The sequence below is a fragment of the Balaenoptera acutorostrata genome (assembly GCF_949987535.1).
Source record: "Balaenoptera acutorostrata chromosome 6 unlocalized genomic scaffold, mBalAcu1.1 SUPER_6_unloc_5, whole genome shotgun sequence".
Lineage (NCBI taxonomy): Eukaryota > Metazoa > Chordata > Mammalia > Artiodactyla > Balaenopteridae > Balaenoptera > Balaenoptera acutorostrata.
In genome coordinates, this window is record NW_026645494.1 from 157,876 (window position 1) to 181,634 (window position 23,759).

The window sequence follows — 23,759 nt, forward strand, 5'->3', positions numbered from 1 at the left end:
AGCGGAAACTTCAGGCTTGCTAGGAAAAAGGACCTACTGTTTTTTGAAAGGCATAAACAAGAACCAAGGAACTGCAGTCCAAAGGGCATGAAAGCACTTGCCCCAATTTGAGGCTACTGTGCTTAGAGCGGAGCTCTCCAGAACTCTTTGTAGCTAAGTGCATGGGTTTCACGTGTGCAATAGAAAAATCACGAGTGCACATCTCACAAGAGCTGGTTTTAAGAAGAGACCAGCACAAATGTTCCCGGCGAGGAGCGTCGCCAGAGACGCTCCGCAGCGTGCCCGACACTCCACCTCTCTCCTCTCTGACAGAGAGCTGCAGGACCAGATGCCCGCGTGCCCCGCGCCTGCACGCCTGCGCACGCCCACTGGGGCGGGGCTCTCAGGCACGCGGACCGCCATCCTCCCACGGCTCCTGGCGTCTGTTGGGGCAGTTGGTTCGGCTCCGGAGGACAGGAGCGCATGCGCGAGCGCGGAGGGTGGGGCCCCAACGGCCGTCCGGCGGGGGTGGGGCCTGTCATGGCGGCCTCGAGAGTCAATTCCAGGAACCCTGAGGTAAGGGGTACGGGGACTTTTCACCCCTCAGGTGTCACCGCTCTGCGCTGTTGTTCACCCTGTGGGTTGTTTGTGCCCTTGTCCGTGTAAGGAGACTCCCCACAGTGTGGATTCACGCCCCCATAGAGCTCGATTCCCTTGAGGGGTTTACCCCAGGGTTATTGGCACCACTGGGGAGCCGGCTGCATGAAGGGTTCAGTGATTGCGGGGCCTACAGTGGGGGGGGAATAGTGTGTGTGAGCTATTAAACAGGTGCCCAGGTGCCGTTCTAGGCTGCGCGTTCTGAAGAGTACAGAAGCTAGAGGGACGTTCTTGCGAGTTGAAAACCCTCATCTGGTTCCAAAGGTGTAGCTCAGGTGATTGGAAAATGAGTGAAGATCGAAGGAACACACTCATGGTTTCACTAGTGTCTTCCTTCTTATCATAAAAACATCAATCACCACTTATGTTCAAACTGCATTCTTTTGTCAGTGATGGGAGCAACTTTGCTGAATGTGGTAATAAACATGTATTTGTAGTCTGATGTCAAATCATGATTGATTTGCAAGCATAGATGGGGTCTGTACATATTTAATTTGTTGGTGGGAATCTGATATGTAGTCAAATGTGTGGGTTGGTTTTGTCTGTGGATGTTTGTGTCTGAAGGGAGGTCAGCCTGTGTTTTTGTGAGAGTGTGTAAGAATGAGTGTTGTACTTGGAGGGTGTTGAGATGTGACGCAGGCATACTCAAGGAGTTGGTGGTTAGGTGTTTGTAATTAGGTGTTTGGGGAATATGTTTACATGTGTTTTTTTCACCCATGAATTTGGGGATTTATGTGTGTCTAATGGTGGATTTGGAAGGATTATCTGCATATGCATAAGGGCAATGTCAGGAAAAGTAGTGGTGTATATTACTTTGGGTGTCCAGTCTGTTTATTTTGTATATTTGGGGAATGTAGGATGATCATTTGTGTATTCAGGGCATGTTGTATGGTTATGGGGTGTTTGTGTGTGTGCATTTTCAGGAGCTGTCTATGTATATTTGGCTGTGTAGAGGGCAAGTCTGTGACTATTTTATGGGACTGGTGGATGTTGTATATGTAGGTATGTTGTGTTTGTATGATTCTGTATTCTGCAAGATGGCAGAGTTAATTCTGTGTGAGAGGTTGGGAATGTGGGGTTATGTATATGCCAGTAGTGTGGTACTGTATGTGTATTTGGAACAAAGGGCATATAGGATGATATTATTGCATATTTGTAGTGTTCTGGGTAATTGTGGTTGCATTTGGGACTTGTGGAGAGTTATGTGTTAAATGAGTTTGTGTGTGTATTCAAGGGGCATGGCCACTTGGAAGAATATTTGCTGAGGCTGTGCATTTGTAATTTTCAGTAGGAGCCTCTGAAGCTTATGTATTTTGGGAAGTGAGTATATGTGTATCTGATAAAGAGGTGGGGTTCTATGTTTCTACAGGGAAGTTGGACAATTGCATTTCTATGTATTAGAAATACGTGATATGGGTATTTGTTAGTACTTGCATATGTGTGAGCTGGCTCCTAATAGCTAGGGATAATTTGATATATGGAAGTTGTTTCATAAATGGTTTGCTGGAGACACTTCCATGTGTCTTACTTGTGTATTCTAATCTGTGTGTGTGTCCATCATCAGGTTCATGCATTATCAAAGTTTGTTCATAAGGTATGGAGTTGTTAGGAGTATTCAAAGTGTATTTCTTTGGAGAATGCTAGGGTGTTTATACATGTGTTTGGTAGGAGTAAGAGGTGGTCTGTCTATATATTCAGGGTGAGGGTAGAAATATATATATATATATAAACACCCCCCCACACATATACAGTTTATATGTTGGGGTAGTGATGGGGAGCTTGTATTCTGGAGAGGTAGCATAATGTATAGTGTTTGGGAGGGGATCTGTATGTTCAGGGCTTGGGAATATTTGCATGTGTGTGTCCATAGGTGTGTGAGAATTGTGTATGTATATTAGTAAGACTGCAGAGGTTGTTGGTGTTTTTCTGTTTTGAGTGTGTCTGAGCATTTGGGGTGTATACTCATGAGTAGTTTGTGGGTGTGTGTATTTGTGATTTGTGAGTATATCAGGAGGCTTAGAGTCCTCTATGTGTCTATTTCCAAATGTAATGCCTGAAGAATTTAGCGGTGTTGCTTGTATGTGTGTTCTCAGTATTAGTGAGGTGGACTTATATGTACAGTTGACCCTTGAACAACACACGTTTGAACCACACGGGTCCACTTCTAGTGGATTTTTTTTCCAGTAAATACTACAGGACTACTACACGATCCATGGATGCAGAACCACTGCATGGAGGGTTGGCGCCCTAACCCCCAAGTTGTTCAAGGGTCAGCTGTATTTGATAAGAATAGGTTATTTGTGGCTGTGTGTGTTTTTGAGTTCCTGGGGCTTCTGGGGTATGTATTCTGGGGGATGTGAGAGTTTAGTTTGTGTGTTTGGAAACCAGTAGACGGTGTAGGTTATGTGTGTGTGCAGGAATCCTGGAGTATATGTATTTTAGGGCTGTGGGATTGCATATGGGTCTTTTTTGGGTTGCCCATGAGACAGTTGTGTACTTGGTGAGCCTGTGTGTTTAGGTACTCAGTGTGTACATCTGGATGGCATATTGGTTGCACGTGTTTGTTTTCAGGCCCATGTTGAGTGTGTATATATAGTTGTGAGAGTGGAATGTGAATATTCAGGGTGAGTAAGGTTTTGTCTGTAAAAATTTAGGTAGTAAGAGGTAGTCTGTTTGTGTATTTATTCAGGGTGAGGGTAGAAATGTACGTGTGTGTTCAGGATATATATATATATATATATATATATATATATATATATATGTATATGTACAAACACATATGTGTATGTGGTATCCTTTTGGTTATATATCTGTGATGGGAGTTGAGGGTTCTACTTGGGGTGTAAGTGGATTGTGTGCACAAATTCATAGGAAAAGGTATGGGATGTGCTGGAACTGGTTCATACTATCCTGGGATAGTCAATGGTGCATATCTCTTCCCAGCTCTGTGTTCAGTGATGTCAGGTGGGTAGCTTGAAATTGGTCATGCTGGGAATATTTGTACCACGTAGATAGCATAGGTGAAGTCTTTCCCACCTTTCTCGGAGAGTTTTTTAGCACTTACCAGCACACCACTGATGTGCGTGTTTGGATGTATGTATGTATGAAGCAAGAATATTTGGGCATCGGTGGGTACGTATGGGACACCCATGTGAATTGTGAGTGGGGCATCTGGGGCTATGGGCCCCTGTATATGTGCATTGACCCTGGTAATTGTGAATCATTGCATTGCTCCTATCAGGTTGGTCTGTTCTTTAGGGCCAAAGAATCCCCATAAATGTTGTTGATTCCCAGTAGAAATCATGCAGATGGATACAGGGGTGTCTGTACCTTAGGCAGGTGGACACTCCTTCAGCATTTGTGTGGTCCTAGCATCTGGGTCCCTAGAAGGGGGGGCCTGGTGGACAGATGGCCATGCAGAGCAGAACCTTCACAGGTGTGTTGTTGGCGTGACAGGTAGCAGTCAGAAAGTCACGGGGCTTCCTGGATAGGCGGTCAGATGACCAAGGGCTCTCCCAGGAAAATACCCTGAGAATCAGTTGGACAGCTACAGGCGTTACTGGCTCTTCTGGGGCACAGCTGACGTGCAAGGACACCCTCCACATGGGGTCCAGAGCCACGTGTCCCTGAGCCCAACTGCCCCAGGGTGGTGGGAACTGTTGCATATCAGGCTGGTCAACTGTATCACTAGGTCTCAACCAACCTGTCTCCATGGAAACCTAAGTCCTCAGGGATAGGCAGGACCTCTAGGGATCAGTGAGCTCACAAGGACAGAGGTGAGGAGGCTTTGTCCCTGAGGGAGAGTTGGGGACTGAGACCTGGAGAGCCTGGGGAGTCCCACTCTGAGGAGATATGGCTCTGATGTTCCCAAACCCTTTAGACATGTTCTCTGTTCTTTTCTGAAGGCTCATGATGCTTCTAGCAGTGGGAAGCTTATCTCAGTTTCATGTTTCTCTGATAGGATGAACTGACCCTTTTATTCACTATTCCACATCGAGCTGCAAACCCATCAGATGGAACCATGTGATCATTGTGGCCAGCAGCTGACCCCACAGCCACCTTGTGCCTCCCTTGGACCCACCCAGGAATTTCTGAGCCTTCTTTATGGTGAGTCTTGTGGCCTTTTCTCCCTCATTGTGAATCCTCCTGCCAATAAAACATGCTGTGAATGTTAATAAAAGGAAACCTCAACTAGAATTGGAGTCTGGAAGGCCCGTAGAGGGAGCTCTCATGCCGTGTCACTCATCATCAATTACCCCAAGAGGAAGAGGTCATTCACTGACCCCAAACAGGAAGTGCAACCACTTTACTACCCCAGCTGGAGGAGTGAAGACTTCCTTCCTGGCCAGCAACAAGAAATAGAAAATAGAAATAGCTAATAGAAAATTCCGCAGTTTAGCCAATGAGAAGCCATTGTCACCTGAAGTTTCACTTTCCTCCAGTGAACTTTCATTTTTTCCCTTGATGATGACTTTCTTTCCTTGTCCCAGCCTCTTTACTTTAAAAGCCTTCTGGGACTTTCCTGGTGGTCCAGGGGCTAAGACTCTGCTCTTCCAATGCACGGGGCATGGGTTCGATCCCTGGTCGGGGAACTAAGATTTCCACATGCCATGTGGCGTGGCCAAAAAACAAAAAGCCTTCCATGTTGTGTAACCCGTTGGAGTATCTCCCTTTCTATCAGATGAGATGCTGCCTGATTCATGAATCGTTTAATAAAGACAATTTATTCAAACTTCAAAGTAAATCTTCAAATTTACTCAGTTAAATTTTGTTTTTTAATACATTGGTGGCATTCAGAGGTGGCCACTAACAGTTGAATATGTATCCCTCCAGAAATGTTCTGTATAAAAATATGTATGTGCACTTTTCTAAGATCCACTCTTATGATTCCTCTTGCTAACAGGATGATTTTATGATTAAATGCTTATCTTTTTAAAAAGAAAAAGATAAATATATTGGTGGCAGTGATGGGATCTGAAGCAAATTTCTGATAACATTTGGGACAAGGAGAAACAGGTGTGGTGCCCACAACTGCTTTGAGTTCACTGTCTTTCTTGCCATTCCTGAAGGTTGTTGCTAAGCTCCTCTTGGTTTGAGCTCCATTCTCTTTGATTGAGTTTGTGCTGGCAATCTAATTGGCTTTCCTTTACAGGGCAGGTCAGTTTGGCTGGTAGAGGATTCTCCCTGAGGCCAAACCCCTAGCCTTTCAGATGGAAATTCCCAGGACACAGTAACATCTCTTGGTTATTGCCAGTATATTTTTGAGTGGTAAACCCTAGCCCCTAATTTTGGTCCCTGGATTCCACATTGGGCACTGCTGACAGTGTAGTCTGCACTTCCCCATCTGTTTGGCATCAGCCCTCAGTTTCCATGCTTGGAACTGTTGGTGGCGGCTATAGTTCTCCATTTGGTTAGGCATCAGTTTGCAGTCTCCATTCCTTGGGATTTGCTGGTTGGATCTTTTTCCTCAGTCCAAGGATCCCTGGGAATTGGTGGTGGTGCATACCAGGCCTTCTTTTGGCCAGGACATAGTAACATCTCTTTGTTACTGCTGATATATTAAGGCGCAGTTCTTTTGTGTGTTCTTTTGGGTTGACAAAGGCTAGCTAAGGAAATGAGATCCTTTATCCCCAAAGAGTTGAGAATGCCAGCTTCTGGCACACCTGCTTATTTTATATTTGAGAACTATGGTCCTGGAGGCTGTAGATATTTAGAAAGATGGCAAAATTATACTAATATTGATCTAGAATTACAATGGTCATTGTGGGGAATGTTACAGTTAGACAAGATTGTTCATTTGAGGAAAACACTGGAGAGCAAGGGTTCCCAAATTGGACAGGGAGAATGAGATGCCTGCTTTAATTGGTATGTAAAAGTTTACAGAAGGTTTCAAGATTCCAACATAGCTTCGTTTAGAGACTTAGAACAGAAAGCTAATGAAAAATTAAAGAGACAAAAGGTACCTGAAACAAAAGACCATAGGACGGATGTGACTGCAGATTTAACTCCTACTGTCCCCCCTTTCCTTTTTCACCTGAGTACTCTTGTTTTACTCATTTTCTGTCTGAAATACTTTTCTATTCCCAAGAGAATATTTAACAATTGCCATTTAAAGTAAAACTAGCTGAGGTTGCAGGTGAGCCCCCTCAGGTGTCCTTTACCCCTTGGTCAAAGACTGAACTGAGAGCTATAGTCAAAGAATTCTCTAAACCTAGGGAGGAACTCCCAACATTTTTTGAAGAATTTAGAGTCACTGTCACGGCCTATGTCCCCAAACTGCTAGATCTTTATCCGCTTGTACACATGTTGGTAGGACTGGGGGAAGCCCCAGAATGGACGCGGGAAGCAAAATGACATAATCCCTAGGATGATATTCAAGATCCTCAACCTAAAAAGGCTTGCAGAATAACAACTAACCTTTTATAAGCTATTCCTAAAATCTTCCCTGCTCACACTTGGTCTATTATTAATTGACCTAATAATGATTGGCCTGTTATTCACTCATACAAACAAAAGAGGGGTGAATCTGTGGAAGACTTTAGAGCCAGTTTGTAGGCTCTCTTTTTACAGCATTTGGGGTTGCAAGCAATAAAAAGGCCACTCAGCCTACTTTAACTGCCCTCTTTGTAAATGGATTATCTTCTGAGATTAGTGGATTGATAAAAGGGCAGAAAATAGGCTGGGAGGCTGTAGGCCTGACTGAACTCCTGACTGTAGCTGAGCATTTTGAAAGGACCTTGGAGCAAGATCACAAACAGAAATCCACCAAGCTCATAGCCTTACAGTTACATCAGCTCTAAGGCAAGAGACACAAAATAACACCTAGGCCTCCCCCCATTACAACCTCCTAGGGGTCCATGATCAATTCGATGACCCAAAGTTGATGTTTCATTTGTAATCAGTGAGGACACTAGAAAAAAAGGTGTCCTCAAAGGTCCTATGCAAACTCTTCACAAATGCTCTCATATCTGTCTTAAAGGGAGGGCCCCCCCCATGACCCTCTCCCCTAGTTGGCAGAACTCCAGAGGTTCTCTGGTAAACTATTACCAGCAATTACCTTAAACAGCCCAGAGGAAAATAGAAAGAAAATTGATGAAAAACTGCCAAATTTTAGTTGATACTGGAGCTATGCTTTCTACTTTAAACCCCACTCTCATATTTTACTTTGAAATCTGCATTAAACCCTAACCCTAACTGTAAACATAATTTCCTAACCCTTTAACACCCTATCCCTAGCCTGAACCAGAGCTGTGCTTTCTACTCTAAATCCCACCCTCAAAGAACAACAGGTCCCTCTGAGTCAAGAGGATGTTTCCATAGTGGGAGTACCTAATAAAGTTCAGAGAGAATTTTTGTCTCAACCAAGATTCCTTTTTGCTATGCAATATAGCCCCAGTTAATCTATTCGGTAGAGATCTCTTTTCTAACTTAAAAGGGCCAGTACATTTTGCCTCCAGTGGAGGTCTCACCTTAAAATTTCCTGATCAACCTGAACCTGATTATTTATGTTCCTTACAATCTGTCCTGGACATAAAAGAGGAAGTTCAGCAAAAGTTCTCTAATTTGGTGGAGATGCCTGCAAATTTGGGGGCTACTTCTGACAGTGTTAACATCAGAAGAATAAAAAAAATGCAAACCTATAAAGATTCAGATAGATGTAGCTAAACCTCTCCCTAGGTTTCCTCAACAACTATTAAAACCTGCGGTCATACAAGGTGTCACACCTATTGTAGAAAACTTAATTTCCCGGGAGGTAGTCATTCCTGTACTCGTCCCTGCAGCATGCCAATCTTGCCTGGTTGGAAACCTGGCAGGATGGCGATTTGTCCAGGACTTGGGAGCTGTTAATAAAAAGTTATTCCCTGTTTTCCTGTTGTTCCAAACCTAGCCACCCTTCTGTCACAAGTTTCAACTGACTTGGAATGGTGTACTGTTGGAGACCTTTGTTCACCTTTCTTCAGCATCCCGGAGACCCAACAGCCAATATCTATATGCCTTTACTTGGAACAATCAACAATATACCTGCACTTTTATGCCTCAAGGGTCCACTGGGACCCCTTCTTTTATCTCCCAAGTACCTCACCAAGATTTAAGTACCCTCTAGTTCCCTGAGAAATCAACCTTTTTACCATATGGAGATAACCTCCTGCTGTACTCAGCTACTGTAAAGATTCCATAAGGCATGCATAAAAGATTCCATTGATTTGCTGCAACAGTTAGCTGAGAAAGAACACAAAGGAAAAATTACAATGATCTCTAGACACTGTTCATTACCTAGGACATAATCTAAGCACTGAAGGAATTCAGCTATCTCCAGAGAGAATTAGGCTGATACAGGAACTTCCTAGACTCACAACTAAGTGCTAGCATTGTGGATTTCTAGGTTTAGCTGGTTATTGCAAGCTCTGGGTTCCAAATTTTTCTCTGTTACCTCTTCCACTCTATGAACTTATTAAAGATTTAGTTCCTGAATCCTTTGCTTGGGAAAATAAACATAAGCAGGCTTTTACAAGGCTAAAACAAGCACTGCAAGAGCTGCCTGCCTTAGGGTTACCCAAATGATCAGGTTCAGGTTGATCCGGAAACTTTAAGGTGAGATCTCCACTGGAGGCAAAATATATTAGCCCTTTTAAGTTAGCAAAGAGATCTCTACCTAATAGATTAACTTTAGGTTATTCAAAACCTTTTACTTGATTTGTGCATGAATGGCATAATCAGGCCCCGCGGAACTATGTGAGCATGGTAGTAAACATAGGCCTTTTGCCTCTTATAGCATGCAACTTGAGTCAGTTGCTTATGCCTATCTCAGTTGTCTTAAGGTTATAGCCACAACTGCAAATTTAGTGGAAGCCTTGGCAGATTTGACTCTAGAAAATGAAGTTTATTTGCAAACTCCACACATTGTCCACAGTCTTCTTAACTCTGAATTGACAACGTTTCACTGCAAGTGTCACTAGATTCACTTCCTGTGAAATCCTGCTTTCACCACCTAATCTTTATCTTAAACTTTACAACGTTCTCAATCCTGCTACACTACTACCTCTGTCTCACAAAGGTGAGGACCATGACTGCAAGGTAACAGTGTCCCATGGGAATTCCCTGGTAGGCCATTGCTTAGGACTCTGAGCTTCCACTGCAGGGAGTGCGGGTTCGATCTCTGGTCGAGGAACTAAGATCCCACAAGCCACGTGGTGCAGCCCAAAACAAAAACAAACACAAAACACAAAAACAAAACAAACAAACAGAAAACAATGTCCCATTTTGTGACACCGTGTCCTGAGTAAAGATGTTACCAAGTCCAAGCTTGCTATGCTTGCCGCACGACAGGCCAATAAGTCGGAGATGAGGTGTTGAGGCAAGGAATATGACTTTATTCGGAAAGCCAGCAGACCGAGAAGATGGCGGACTAAAGTCTCAAAATAACCATCTTATCGGGGTTTGGATGCCAGTTTGTTTTATAGCACAGAGATGGGGAGGAGATGAGGAGGTAAAGTAAAAGGGCCATAAGTTTTGCGAATATCCCCTGGAATGGCCAGCCTCAGGGAGGGGATGTGTTAATTTCTTTTTAATTGCAGCCATCCACAGGTGGACAGAGTCCGTATGTTTCCCTGAACAAAGGCACTTTGGTTTAACATTCAGGCAGAGGAACAGGGTTCCCCGAGGCAGGCCATTATGTACAGACAGTATCCTTTTAGTGAACAAAAGCAGCAGAAGGCAAAGGTTAAAGTCAAAGAAACAGATCCAACGTGTAGTCAGATTTGGCTCCTCCCTGTTCCAATTCCCTACTGTCAATGTCCATTCCACAGTCTTGTGGAAAAAGGGGTGACGGCCCTTCTAATTGCTTCGTCAGATGGAACTTTCCGGGAGTGTCCACCATCGGTGCCAGTGTTCCAAACGTTGTTTTTTTGTTGTTGTTGTTGTTCCTCTCTGGAAAGTGTCTCCTTTACACCTGTAGCCTTAAAAAAATATTCTCAGCCTAAAAGTTGAGAGTTATGATCTATTTGACGGGAATTTTGAGAGCTCCAAGCCTGGGAAGCAGCATCTCAAGTTAAGGAATTTGGCAGTTTTCTATGTATGGGAAGATGCAAGAGTCTGGGCTCACTGAAATCATTCATTGGATATGTACCTCAGCTACCCGGGGCCTGTATCCTATATTCTCATATCCTGAGTTTCGTCAGGGCTCACCGGCTCACGTTGGAGGGCTGCAATCGCTAATGACTGATGTGTCAGGCAATATTCCATTTCTCAGATCCTCTCCTCTTGGTCAGGATTTTGACCAATATTTGGGAGACATTTCAGGATCAAATTTTGTCCCACGGTGCTGGGAGGCTTATCCCAGGTCAGGGGAGAATTCTTGATATGCCACTCCAGGTGCTAGTTTTTGGACTAGGCCCTATTGATAATTAAAGATCCTCTGGATCCTCTATCTAATTATGACCCAGGAGACATTTTCCCTTGTTGCTTCCTCCCATACCTAGAATCACACTATTACAATTATTTTATGTTATAAATGTGATCCATTTCCTCAAGATGTTTAGCCATAGAAGTATTGTTGGATGCCTGGTTACATACTGGGTACTGTAAGAGACACCAATCTTATAAAATAGACAGGATATAAGTAATGCAGCTAGTAACGTTAACAAAGACACAGTGCAGCAGGGAGACACAAAGAGCAAACAATCTGGAAACAAAGAACAATGATCAGTATAACTACTTGTAATCCAATTGCAATAGCGAGCGACCAGAGGTACCATAACTGAGTTAGTGAGTCATCCGCTGTTTCAGTGTACCAGCAGTGCATACTTAGACATGCACGGCTTAATCGTTGAGACAGGCATACGCTACTGGCAGGATCAACCAGGTGGAGAGAAAAAGATAAATGTTTCAATTCTGCTTACAAGGGTATAATTTAACAAATTACTGTAAGTCATAATTAGTTTAAGGGGAGACTTTTGCTTACACCTGGAAAACACAGATTTAAAACAGCCATTTTTCAGATAGAAACCATACAAATTATAACCATAGTCACCAGTTTACCCAGTTATGTGCAACTAATCGTTTTTGTTAACAGCTTTATGAAGCCATCAGTTTTCCCATTAGAATTCTTCAAGATCTTACCCAGTTCACCTTTATGGTCTGAAAACCAGAAACTTGTATTTATCCGAAGGTCCCTTCTATAAATCTTCTTGAAGAGGAAGCATTTTTGCAAAGGCATCAGAGTGAAACCATAACTGTGTACAATGACGAAAGACTTAAGGAGGCACTTTTTTTTTGGGGGGGGGGTGTAATTCAGATTTTATTGCGTATTATGTCATTCCATACAACTTTAGGTAAACACGTTGAGAAAATATACTGGGAGTATTAAACAGATGATGGCAATATTGATGAAAATGTTCAAGTGTTTTACATAAGGTAGTTAAGCGGCACCGCTGCCACCATCATCCCCCCCCCGAAATTTGTACATTTCGTATAAAAAGAGTAAAAATAGTTCATTGGCATTTAACTAGCATTATTCCTTGTAATCTATGAACCACGATATGCCTGAATAATTTCAGAATCTTCAGAGCAAAACAAAGCATTTTCTTCCACTAGCAGACATAGCAGTTTCAGTTTCTTTAAAAAAACAAGCAAACAAATCAGCACAACAAAATCTATACACACAACCCCAAAACAAAAAAGTTGGCATATTCCAGTGGTCCGGAATTTTGACGTTTCTATCGCATTAATTCAAGAAATAAAATGTGATTCAGCATTTAAAAATGAGACAAGCTTCTTCACCATAGTTATACTTACTTTATAATTGAAACGATTTAACTGAAGCCAATGTTAACCCAGCAAAAACCATGGCTATAACTCAAACTGCTCTTTTGATAAAGAAACTTCTTTAAAAGTTAACTATTCTTTAAAAACTCAGACCCGAGCTGCACAGGTGTAATTGAGGAACCAACAACTGACTCTTCCAGAAACCACAGCAGCAGTTCGAAGTGTTTTTGAAGCTGGGGAGTATATACAGAATCACTGTAAACGGCACAGACACATCAGTAACTTCCTGCTAAAACAGCATTTGAAAGACTTCTATGTCTATTTTTACAAAGATGAGTGGGCTGAGACATACATTTGGCTACTTGAAAAGAAACAAAGAGAAGGCACGTTTAAATCTGATTACGATGCAATTGACAAAGTAACGTGGTTACTGCGGTGACATGCAACACTTTCCGATAATAAAGAGAATTCTGACTGGTAACATTTTACCAGGACATACCAAATTTTAGGAACTCCATATAATCTGTAGAATACCTGTATCATTTGGCATACAATGTAACCTAAGAAGATTTATTGCTTATTTGACAACACTTCCCGTGTAATTCAACATACCAAGTCAACCGAATTAGTTAATATCTCTCTTTGGGATGTTTCAGGGGCCCTTTGAAGCACCCCAAAGTTAGCTAGGGCTCAAAGGAACTTCATTATAATTTGATTTGGGAAGTTTTGTCCGAAAAATAAGAAAAGGGTTTAAAACAGTCAGATAGGATCACATGTCACTGTGAAACAATAGTTATTCAGTTAGCCAAAGTAACAATAAAGGATTTCAAAGGCAAGTACAGAACAGATCTCTTAAAAGGTAGAAAAACTTAAAATCTGGTATCAAAGGCAGTCCAAAATCTTAAGAAACCTTGTCTTCTTAACAGAGAGAAAAGTGAAATTCAAGTTTTGCACCAGCTTACTTTTAAAATTTATTTACTCAATTAAACTTATTTTAAACTTAGTCAATCCTGACCACGTACAGAACTCTTTTTTTCAGGGTCCACGTTCCATAAACCTTCTGTCACTTATTTTAGCACAATTCTGACTTTCAAGTGGTCAAATATCTGGAGAGACTAATTTTAGATAGACCTTCCTAAAAGATAAGTATTTTAAAAAGTTCACCTAAAGCTCTTATTTCATTTGCATTTTCTTTCCTTAAAAGTTTCTTCACATCAGGTTATTTCCTTGCTGACAAATTTGCAATAGATATAACAAGATTTTATTTAGCTTATATTAAACCTAGGCACAATAAAAGTATTATACTTAATGTTGATGACTCGGACAGCATGTCTATATTAATTAGATCAACAAACGAACGTTAGTACCAGGTCTAATTAATACTGACTATTTCCCAGTTCACATGAACCTGAAGCTCATTTAGCTCAATTTCTCTTGTATTTAGAATAGTTTGGTTTGTAAGTGCTCACTTTTCTTTAAGCCAATTAAATAGAGCTCATCCACAAATCAACCTCAGCAATGTTATCCAAAGACAAAGACACATACGAGGACACAAACATACAGAGACGTCATAGTTGTCATTTCCAAATTTCAGCAGGGAGTCAGGTACAGCCACGTGAAACCCCTCAGTTTACAAAAAGAGGTTGGATTCAAATTAGGTTTCTGACAGATGGAAAAAATCAAACTCACTTGTCTAGATGGCTGAATTTTTACAGAAAAGACACTTAGGTTTTTTATTTATCCTTGATAAGTCAATTTCTAAATTACTTTACCCTCTTTTAAAATGATGCATTTTAAAAAGATGGCAGAGATGAGGGTTCCGGAGAAGACCAGAAAGGACGTTTGCATCTCAAAGATACAGGCAAGTTTTTCCTAGGATGACTTTGTTTCCCCTTTGTTTAATATTTACAAGCCTCTTAAGATAAACAGGGAGGGTTTGGGGAGTGGTATCTATTGGAGAGTCAATCAACTCGTTCCCCACTGTCAAAGTTCCCTGGGGCTCCTGTGGGGAAATTAGAATGGGGCGCCTCAAGTCCAAGGGCGTCGCCTGGCCTCTTATAGGTTGTCAGCACAAGGGAAATTGCCCTGCTGTGGAAGTGGCTCCCGGTCCAAATTGGGTGGCCTGTGGAGTCTTAGATGGTGATACTAAATCCGGCTCCTGTGCTCTGGGGGTTAACACAGAAACTTCTATTTGATCCCCGTGGGTAGGGGAAACAGGAGGTGGTGAATATGATGGCGGCATGGGGGGAGGGTGGGCAGTTGGAACAACTGCCGGTGCAGCTTGCTGTTTTGCAAAACACTTGTAACTGCGAGATCCTATAAAAGTTGAGTGAGCCATTCAGGGGCTACCGCCCTTCTGATCCTATATTTTGGGTCCGCACCCTATTACAATAGTATATCATGTGTTTCTTAGTCATAGGCTCAGGGCTATGTTTCACCCATTTATCTAATATAGGCCCCAAAGGGCTCTCCTTCAGGGTAGATGGAGTATTTCCCATTGTGTACACCAAAACGCAAAAGACGCAAGCAAACTCTGGCATCAGTGCACACCAAACCAAGACCAAAACCAACGAACCAGTTCCCAAATCGGTTCTGAGGGGGTGTAGTGGTGTAGAGAGCAGCCGTCTGGTCCAGAAGCCCACAGGCAGCTAGGAGGAGCTGTGTTAGTGCAAAGGCTCCGGGACACATAGTCCACTCTCAGCCCAGAAGGAGCAGCCAGGGGGAACCAGTGGGAGGGCTTGACTAACTGACCTTTGTGCCTGCTATAAAGCTTATTGTTTAGCTCTTCGCCAGTAAAATATGGAGGGTTTGTACGTGGCTGCATAAATGGGTCTACGAATGATGGACAAGTGTGGTATTTGTTGCCTCCGGAGTGTGAAGAGACCTAAGTAAGACGAGTTGGGCTTGCTATAGTGTGTTGGGGGGCTGAATAGTTAACAGCTGAGGTTTAGCTGCAAGAGGAATTTCCTGGCTTTTAGAGGATCAGTTAATGCCCAGAAATGTAATAGTTGTGGAGAGCCCTTGAATTTTCTGTGGGGCAGTAGCCCACCTGGATGTTATAGATGGGTCACCAACCATGTTAGGGCCTCGTGCACCAATCTCCTGAGGGGCTCTGGATTAGAACATCAGTATAGTGCCAGACGGTGCAAGGGGACACCAGGTCTTGCCAGCAAAGACTGTGGGCAATAGCTGGGCTGTTAAGATAGCCAGTAGGCCGACAGGTTAGAACATACTGGGTGCCTTCTGCAGTAAAAGTAGGCTGCAGCTGGGACTCCTCAATAACTGGTACTGAATAGAACATAATAGCTAGATTGTCACAGCAAAGTAACTCCCTGGAGCCCTTTGGATATCCTTAATTAACTGGACAGTGTTGGAAATGGGAGCCTTAATAGTGGGGATCAGCATTGATATTTCCGTAGTTGCTTATAAGGCGCCACTCATTAATAGCAGGCTTTAATAGCAGCCAAATGGGGGAATTGAAAAGGAGAAATGGTGTGTTTAATGACTTCTTCTTGTCATAAATTTTGAATTTTGGGCTGCAATCCCACAGCCCCCTGTCATACATGTTATTGGGGGATATTTGCTGTCTTAGGTGGCAGTCTTATGGGCTCCCAATATTCAGCTTCCACCAGGAAGACCAGGGATTTGGGTTTGTTCCAAATGGCGTTGCGGTACATCAAGGCATCCATAGCTGTAACGGGAAAGGGTAGGGCCAAAGGGGCTACCACCACTACAAGATTTTTAATAAAGATTGTTTCAGTAGTGACATTCAATGGAAGCTGAATGCTTTCCACTCCCCTGACTATTATGCGTTGTAATCTAACGTGTGGCCCTTGCTTATAATTGAAGGGTTTCCCAGGAAGCACTGTAATTTGAGCTCCAGTTGTCAATGAGAGCCATAAGAAAAGTTGTTTATGTGTGTCCCAAGGATAATTAGAGAAGTATATGGGCAGTTGTCCCAGAGGAGGGCCACGCTCCAGGGATCTGCCAGGTCCCTAAGGCAGAGGCCTTGGCAGAGGTCAGGGTACAGGATTCGGAGAGGTGACAGCTGCCCATCACTCCAGTCTGCTGAAGAGTCTGTAACGCCTGAGCAAAAATTTCTACCTTGTGCTTGGGCTGTCCCAAGGTTACGTCATTAGGGACCCCGATCTCCAGAGCTGCCAATACAGGGAGGTCTGTTAGTCATCCCATGAAGGATGGAGCTGTGTGAAGCACCACCCCTTGGTGGAGACCAGTAAGGGTCCCAGAAATCCCTCTCTCCCTTAAGGGTCCTCTGTTGGGTTCCTGGCCGATGGGGCAGCGGGGCCCATGTGCCTTTACTGGCAAGCGAGATTTGGGGCTTCAGAAAAATTATCTTTCTCATATCTAGCTACAACATGGATGCAGTCCAATGCCTGTTGTACTGTATCTGACGTTTCTTTGAATTGTAACAGCATGGCTTTATAATTAGGGGGAACACAGTTCTCCCCCTTCCCTTGGAGAAATTTTTTCTGGAAAAATTTGCATTTCTATCATGGTATAGTTACATGTCTCTGTTTCTTGTTCATGCTGGTCATCCGATGTTTTGGTGCAGTGGATGGTGACAGGGAATACCTGGAAGGGAGTTTTCCTCTTCCCTGACTCATATGCTGCCACTTCCCGTTTAGGGTGTCCCAGTCAGCCTCGGTGGGGTCAAGGGATGATTTGCAACAGCAGCAAGAATTGCAGCAACATAGGAGGCACTTACCTCAGCGGCATTTGCCCGCTCGGGGTGCCATGATGCCCCTGGTAGAGCTGCCTCTGTCATGGGTTAGGGCTGTGTGGGGAACTCATGGATGTATGTTTGGGGTATAGGACGGTTTGGGGTAATAGTAAAGCTGTGTAGAGACTGTGTATGTGTGATCTGGGGAGAGATGAGGGGCCTGAGTGCCTTTATGAGTGTACGGTTGGTGTAGCACGGTGCGGCTGGGTGGTGGGGCTGGTTCTGGGTGTTTTGAGGCTCTGTGTGCAGGCATTTGAGAAGAGGTAAGGGTATGCTTTTTAATGTTTTGTGTGTTGGATCTGTGTGTATTCAGAGTATAGGGGTTATACATATGCTCATCCTGTAGGGTAAGAGTTTAGGGAGTGTATTTTTGGTGTGGAGGAATTTGCAGAGACTGGGGTTGTCAGTGTAAATTGGGGTTGCTAGCTGTGTGTGTATAATCAGGGGATGTGACAGAGGCTGTTTATAGTATCTCAAGAGGGAGATGGGTGTATGTTTGTATTGGGGGTGTGAGTTCATCATGTGTTGTGGGGGGAGTATTTAGGAGAAGGTTGGAAACATTGTGTCTCTCTGATGGTATTTTGTGTTTGTCTCAGCTTCTGAGGCATTTGTACATACGTGGATGTTCACAGCTGTGGGGGGACTGTATGTGTTCTATTTGGATTTTGAGGGTTGTGTCTTATATTAAGAAGTATGTGAGTTTGGTTTGAATGTATTTGGCTATTGTTGAAGGGTTTGTGTGTTTGCATTGGGGGGTTATATGGGGTTGGGTGGATTTTTGTGGGATATGAGGATTTAGGTGTTTGATTATCGGGGGCCGTTGGGGGTGTGTTTTTGTATTCAAGACTGTGGCTGTGATTGTATTGGGGTTTGTAGTGTATGTATACTGGAGCAGGAGGGTTCTGGGCACACAGGCATCTGCTTATAGGTAGGGAGTGTGTGTGTTTGAGGATGTTTGGAGCTCTGTGGGGCTGTGTGATGGTGGCACAGGCGACTGTGGGCAGGTGGAGTGTGTGTTGGGCTGGAAGGGAAACCCGAGGGCATGTTGGTGACTGTGAGGCGCCCATGTGAACTCCCACGTGGACTGACCTTTGTTCCTTCTGATCTTCTATGGCTTGTACCCATCCTGATCTTCTGTGGCAGCTACTCCCCTGGAATGGTCAGCAATACTCTGCTCATTCTTAGCCAGATGAGTCAGGAAATGTCACTTCCTCTGGCAGCTGGATGTGTCTCTTGCAAGTGAGTGGTCCTGGAGTCCAGGGTGCAGGACTGGTGGACAGATGCAGAGTGAGGCTGATTCCCATTCCCCCATGAGCCCTCTCCTCAGTGAGGTGGCCAGGAGGTCAGGGCTGTATCTCCAGAGGGTCAGACATGACCAGTCCTCTCTAGAATGTGCTGGAGGGGCCAACTCATTGAACGGACCCTGCCAAGAGATAAACAGACCCCGAGGACAATTCCTAAGGGAGAAGTCTATACCTACCCATCTTCCACTTTCTCCTTTGGATGGCCTCTACCACAAGGTAAAAGCTAAGCCCCCTCACACGGCCCTTCTTGGCCTGGTCTTACTGACCGGCCAGTCTCTCCCCACATCCTGGCTCACTCTGGGCCCTCTGGTGATACCAGCATGAGACCCCCTGCATGTCAGTTCTCACCTCCTTGCCTTGGCCCATGCTGCCCTTGCTGTTTTTCCTGCTCTTCCTCCCCCAAGGCCGTGAGTCACCTTCTCCACGTGGGAAGGATCCACTGAAAATGCAAATTTGGGTAATTACTGCATCACCTGAGTCTCTAGCACGTGCCAGGCACTATGATGCTTGCCAAATCCATAAAAACCCCACAAAGCGGATGTGCTATTAGTTGCACTTTGCAGGTGATGAAGCTGAGGTTCAGAGGTGAGCAACCATGACCAAGTACCCTGTATGTACCAGAATATCAATCAGACTGGTCAACGTATCCAATAAAGCCAAACATTAGTCTGATCAGGACGCCTAGATGCCAGGCTGTAAAGGCGCAAAATATGTCCCAGCAAGAGAAGGAGCAGTGCCAAGTACCCCAGCAAAGAAGCAGAGTTCATATCCTGCTTTCTTAATCAAAATAGCTGCAGATCAACCCACAGTTTCCTACTCTGTTAATAGGAGGAAAATACCAATGTGTGTTGTCCTATAAAACTACCTTAAAATAATATGTATGATCCCGAGTGCTTTGGTAATGACCCCAAATCATCATCATGAAGTTGGGATACTTCTTAAAACACTGCAAGTCTTACACACTGGCATATAGAATCTGTAAAGTCAGTTCTTTGGGTAATGATGGTAGATAGAAGTGGCCCAGAAGGACAGAAGACAGAAAAGAGAGCAGAAACTATTTGTCCAGAGGTGACAATGGGTCATAGCCAAGGTTCAAGCATTACTAGGGAGGTGGTGAAAATAGTAATGGGCATAGAGTGTAATAAGTCAAGGATATCTAATGTAGTTTCCAATGAAAGTTTGTGAAAGACATATAACTAAAAAGATAATAGGCTGGGAGGTGAAATAGTACAAAACATTTGATATATTTTTTACAAGGATAAAAGAAGATAGAAATGAACATTAAAGAAGTAGGTCAGGGGCTTCCCTGGTGGCGCAGTGGTTGAGAATCTGCCTGCTAATGCAGGGGACACGGGTTCGAGCCCTGGTCTGGGAAGATCCCACATGCCACGGAGCAGCTGGGCCCGTGAGCCACAATTGCTGAGCCTGCGCGTCTGGAGCCTGTGCCCCGCGATGGGAGGGGCCGCGATAGAGAAAGGCCCGCGCACCGCGATGAAGAGCGGTCCCCGCACCGCGATGAAGAGTGGCCCCCGCTTGCCGCAACTGGAGAAAGCCCTCGCACGAACCGAAGACCCAACACAGCCAAAAATAGATAAATAAATAAATAAATAAATAAATAAATAAATAAATAAATAAATAAATAAAAAAGAAAATCCTTTAAAAAAAAAAAAAAAAAAAGAAGTAGGTCAAATAGAAAAACTGTAAGATGGTAATAACCTCACAATATGATGAGACAACTTAGATTTATTTTGTTTAAATAAATTGGTAGCCTATATTTAGAGTAGTTTTAAGTTTAAAGAGAATTTGAGCAGAGTATAGAGTTCCCATACACCCCCTCACATCTATTCCCCAAACCAAAGTTTCCCCTATTATTAACGTCTTGCAATAGTGTGGGGCATTTTTTACAAGTGATGAGCCAAAGTTCATACATTCCTATTAACTAATATCCATAGTTTACATTACAGTTTACTCTGTTGCATATCCTATGGGTTTTGACGAATGTATGACAAGCATTGACCATTACAGTATCATACAGAATAGTTTAAGTGCCCTACCTTTTCCAGGATGTCATATAGCTGAAATCATACAGTATGTTTCCATTTCAGTTTGGCCTCTTTCATTTAGCAATATGTGTTTAGGGTTCCTCCATGTCTCTTCCATTTAGTACTCTTATAGCTCAAGCTGCCATAACATAATACTATAGGCTTGGTGACTTTAACAACTCACAGTTCTAGAGGCTTGGAAGTCTAAGATCACGGTGCTGGCCAATTCAGTGCCTGGTGAGGGCTCTCTTCCTGGCTTGCAGACAACTGTCTGTTCACTGTGTCCTCACATGGTGGAGAGAGACAGAAAAAACTCTCTGGTTTCCTCTTACAGGGGCACTAATAGAGCCTAATCCTCATGACATCATTTAATCTAATTACCTGCCCAAGGCCTCATCTCCAAATACCATCACTTTGTTAGAGCTTGAATATATGAATTTTGGGGGGACAGAATTCAGTTGATAGCCTCATTCTTCTAACAGTATAAAATATGACGAATAAAGAAAGCTCATCATTAAATTATCTCTTTTCTAGAGTTTCTGTCCCCATGTAGTTATCAACTCCTGGGTAAGATAGCCTAGGAAAGCAAAATTTTAAAAAACACATGAACAAGTTTTTTTGAATCTCAAAATGATTTGAAGGCAAGAAACAGTGTTTGAGAGAAAATTGGGGAACCTTACTTGCATAAGAAAAGGTGAGATTCCTGTTCAGAGTTGAATGCCATTTTGGAGCCAGTCAAGCCAGGCTGAGGAAGCACATTCTAAGCGGAAGCAATAAAAATTGTGTGCAAAGAGCCAGGCTTGTTCTAGAAGTTAAACAAGCCCCACTGTGAATGTGGAAGAGTGAATGAAGGGGTGAGAAGCAGGATAGGTGAATGGGTACTAGGTTACAGAGGCCTATGAGTACAGATGGGCATATGCATGTAAGAACACTACTCATGGTAGGGAAAGAACCACCTGGATGTATCAGAAGGAACAAGTTCTTAACACTCACAAAGGGAAAAAAAAAAAAAGAAAGCCTGGTCTTCCCAGCTAGAATGGAAAACTGTTTAATACATGAGTATTCAGAATAGTTTTCAATCCTGAAATGTGGGGAAAAACTTAACATGGTCTAAACATTACTTGGGTTCCACCTAAAAAGCTTAAAAGCAAGACTCAGAAGGATAAAATTATTTTTAAGTAATTTAACTGCATCCCAGAACAAAGTTCAAGAATATGTACAGAGGGCTTCCCTGGTGGCGCAGTGGTTGAGAATCTGCCTGCCAATGCAGGGGACACGGGTTCGAGCCCTGGTCTGGGAAGATCCCACATGCCGCGGAGCAACTGGGCCCGTGAGCCACAATTACTGAGCCTGCGCGTCTGGAGCCTGTGCTCCGCAACAAGAGAGGCCGCGATAGTGAGAGTCCCGCGCACCGCGATGAAGAGTGGCCCCCGCTTGCCGCAACTGGAGAAAGCCCTCGCACAGAAACGAAGACCCAACACAGCCATAAATAAATAAAAATAAATAAATTAAAAAAAAAAAACAAAACAAAACACAGAGGCCCCCCATCACTGCTCATGAAACCATTGTTTAAAAAAAGAAAAAAAAAGAATATGTACAGAAACACTAAAATATTTAGCACCAGAAAAGGAAAATCTACAGTGACTGTCATCCAATAAAAAAATTACCAGATATATCAAGAAGCAGGAATATAGAACCACAATGAAGGAAAAAAAAAACCTAATTAAAACTGACCCAGAAAGAGAAAAATTAAAGCATTAGTAGACAACAAAACTAAAGTAGATATTATAGTTATATTTCATATTTTCAAGAAGCTACAGGAGGGATTGGACATGTAAAGGAAGGTATTTTTAAAAAAGCAAATCAAAATTTTAGAGATTAAAACTAAAATAGCTGAGATTAAAAGTACATTGGATAGAATTAACAGTAGATTAGACATTGCAGAAAAGAATTGGTTAACTGAACAAAAAGCAATATACATTATTCAAAATAAACACACAAAGAAAAGAAAAAAAACTTTAAAAAGATATGAATATCAAGAGAATGGGAAGTCAAGTCATAGATGGGGAGAAAAAATTTGTAAAAGACAAATCAGATAAAGGATTGGTATGAAGATATACAAAGAACACTTACTGCTTACCACTAAAAAAAGAGGACAACCTGATTAAAAGTGGACAAAAAATCTAAACTGACACCTCAGTAAAGAAGATATAAAATATCAAATAGGCATATGAAAAGATGCTCAACACCTTATGTGTTTGGAGAACTGCAAATTAAAACAACAATGAGAAACCACTATGCAGCTATGAAGAGGACAAAAATTCAGAACACTGACAACACCAAATGCTGGTGAGGATGCAGAGCAATAGGAACTCTCATGATTGCTGTAGGGAATGCAAAATGGTACAGACTCTTTGGAAGACAGTTTGGCAGTTTAATAAGAGAGTAAATATACATTTACCATAAAATGCAGCAATCAAGCTCTTTGGTATATACCCCAAAGAGCTGAAAATTTACGTCCATACAAAAGCCTGCACATGAATGATTGTGGCAGCTTTGTTCATAATTGCCAAAAATTAGAGGCAACCAAGGTGCCCTTCCATAGATGGATGGATTAAAAACAAACAAACAAACAAACAAAAACCTGTTCCACATTCATACAATGGAATATTATTCAGCAATAAAAGGAAATAAACTACCCATGAAAAGACATGGAGGAACTTAAATGCATATTACTAGGTGAAATAAACCAATCTGAAAGGGCTACATACTGTATAATTCTTAACTATATGATATTTTAGAAGGCAAAGCTATGGAGACCGTAAAAAGATCAGTGGTTGTTGGGGGTTTGGGAGGAGGAAGGGAAGAGTAGGTTGAATAGGTGGAACACAGGGGATTCTTAGGTCAGTAAAAGTATTCTGTGTGATATTACAGTGGTGGATACATGTTGTATTAGTCAGAATTCTCCAAAGAAGCAGAACCTATGGAATACATGCATGTGTTTGTAACAGGGAATTAGCTCTTATGATAATGGAAGCTGAGAAATCCCACAGTCTGCCATCTGTAAGCTGGAGACCCCAGAAAGCTAGTGATATAATTCAATCCTAGTCCAATGGCCTGAGAACCAGGGGAGGTGGTGATATAAATTCCAGTCTGAGGTCAGGAGAAGATGAAATATCTCACCTCACACCATGAGGCAGGAAAAAGGGGCAAATTCTTCCTTCCCCCAGCTCTTGTTCTATTCAAGCCCTCAACAGACTGGATGATGTCCAC

General features: G+C 42.9%; 1 protein-coding gene across 1 annotated transcript in view; it reads right to left on the reverse strand.

Annotated features, from left to right (window-relative positions):
• Positions 1–10,513, reverse strand: part of LOC130706611 (NUT family member 2G-like) — a 32,194-nt gene extending 21,681 nt beyond the window's left edge. Inside the window, exons 1-3 of the mRNA XM_057539298.1 lie at positions 10,423–10,513; positions 8,106–8,160; positions 231–550 (exon numbers count right to left, since the gene is read on the reverse strand). Of these exons, the coding sequence (XP_057395281.1) occupies positions 231–550; positions 8,106–8,160; positions 10,423–10,513 (466 nt within the window). The remainder of the gene's footprint in view (positions 1–230; positions 551–8,105; positions 8,161–10,422) is intronic.
• Positions 10,514–23,759: the final 13,246 nt, after the last annotated feature.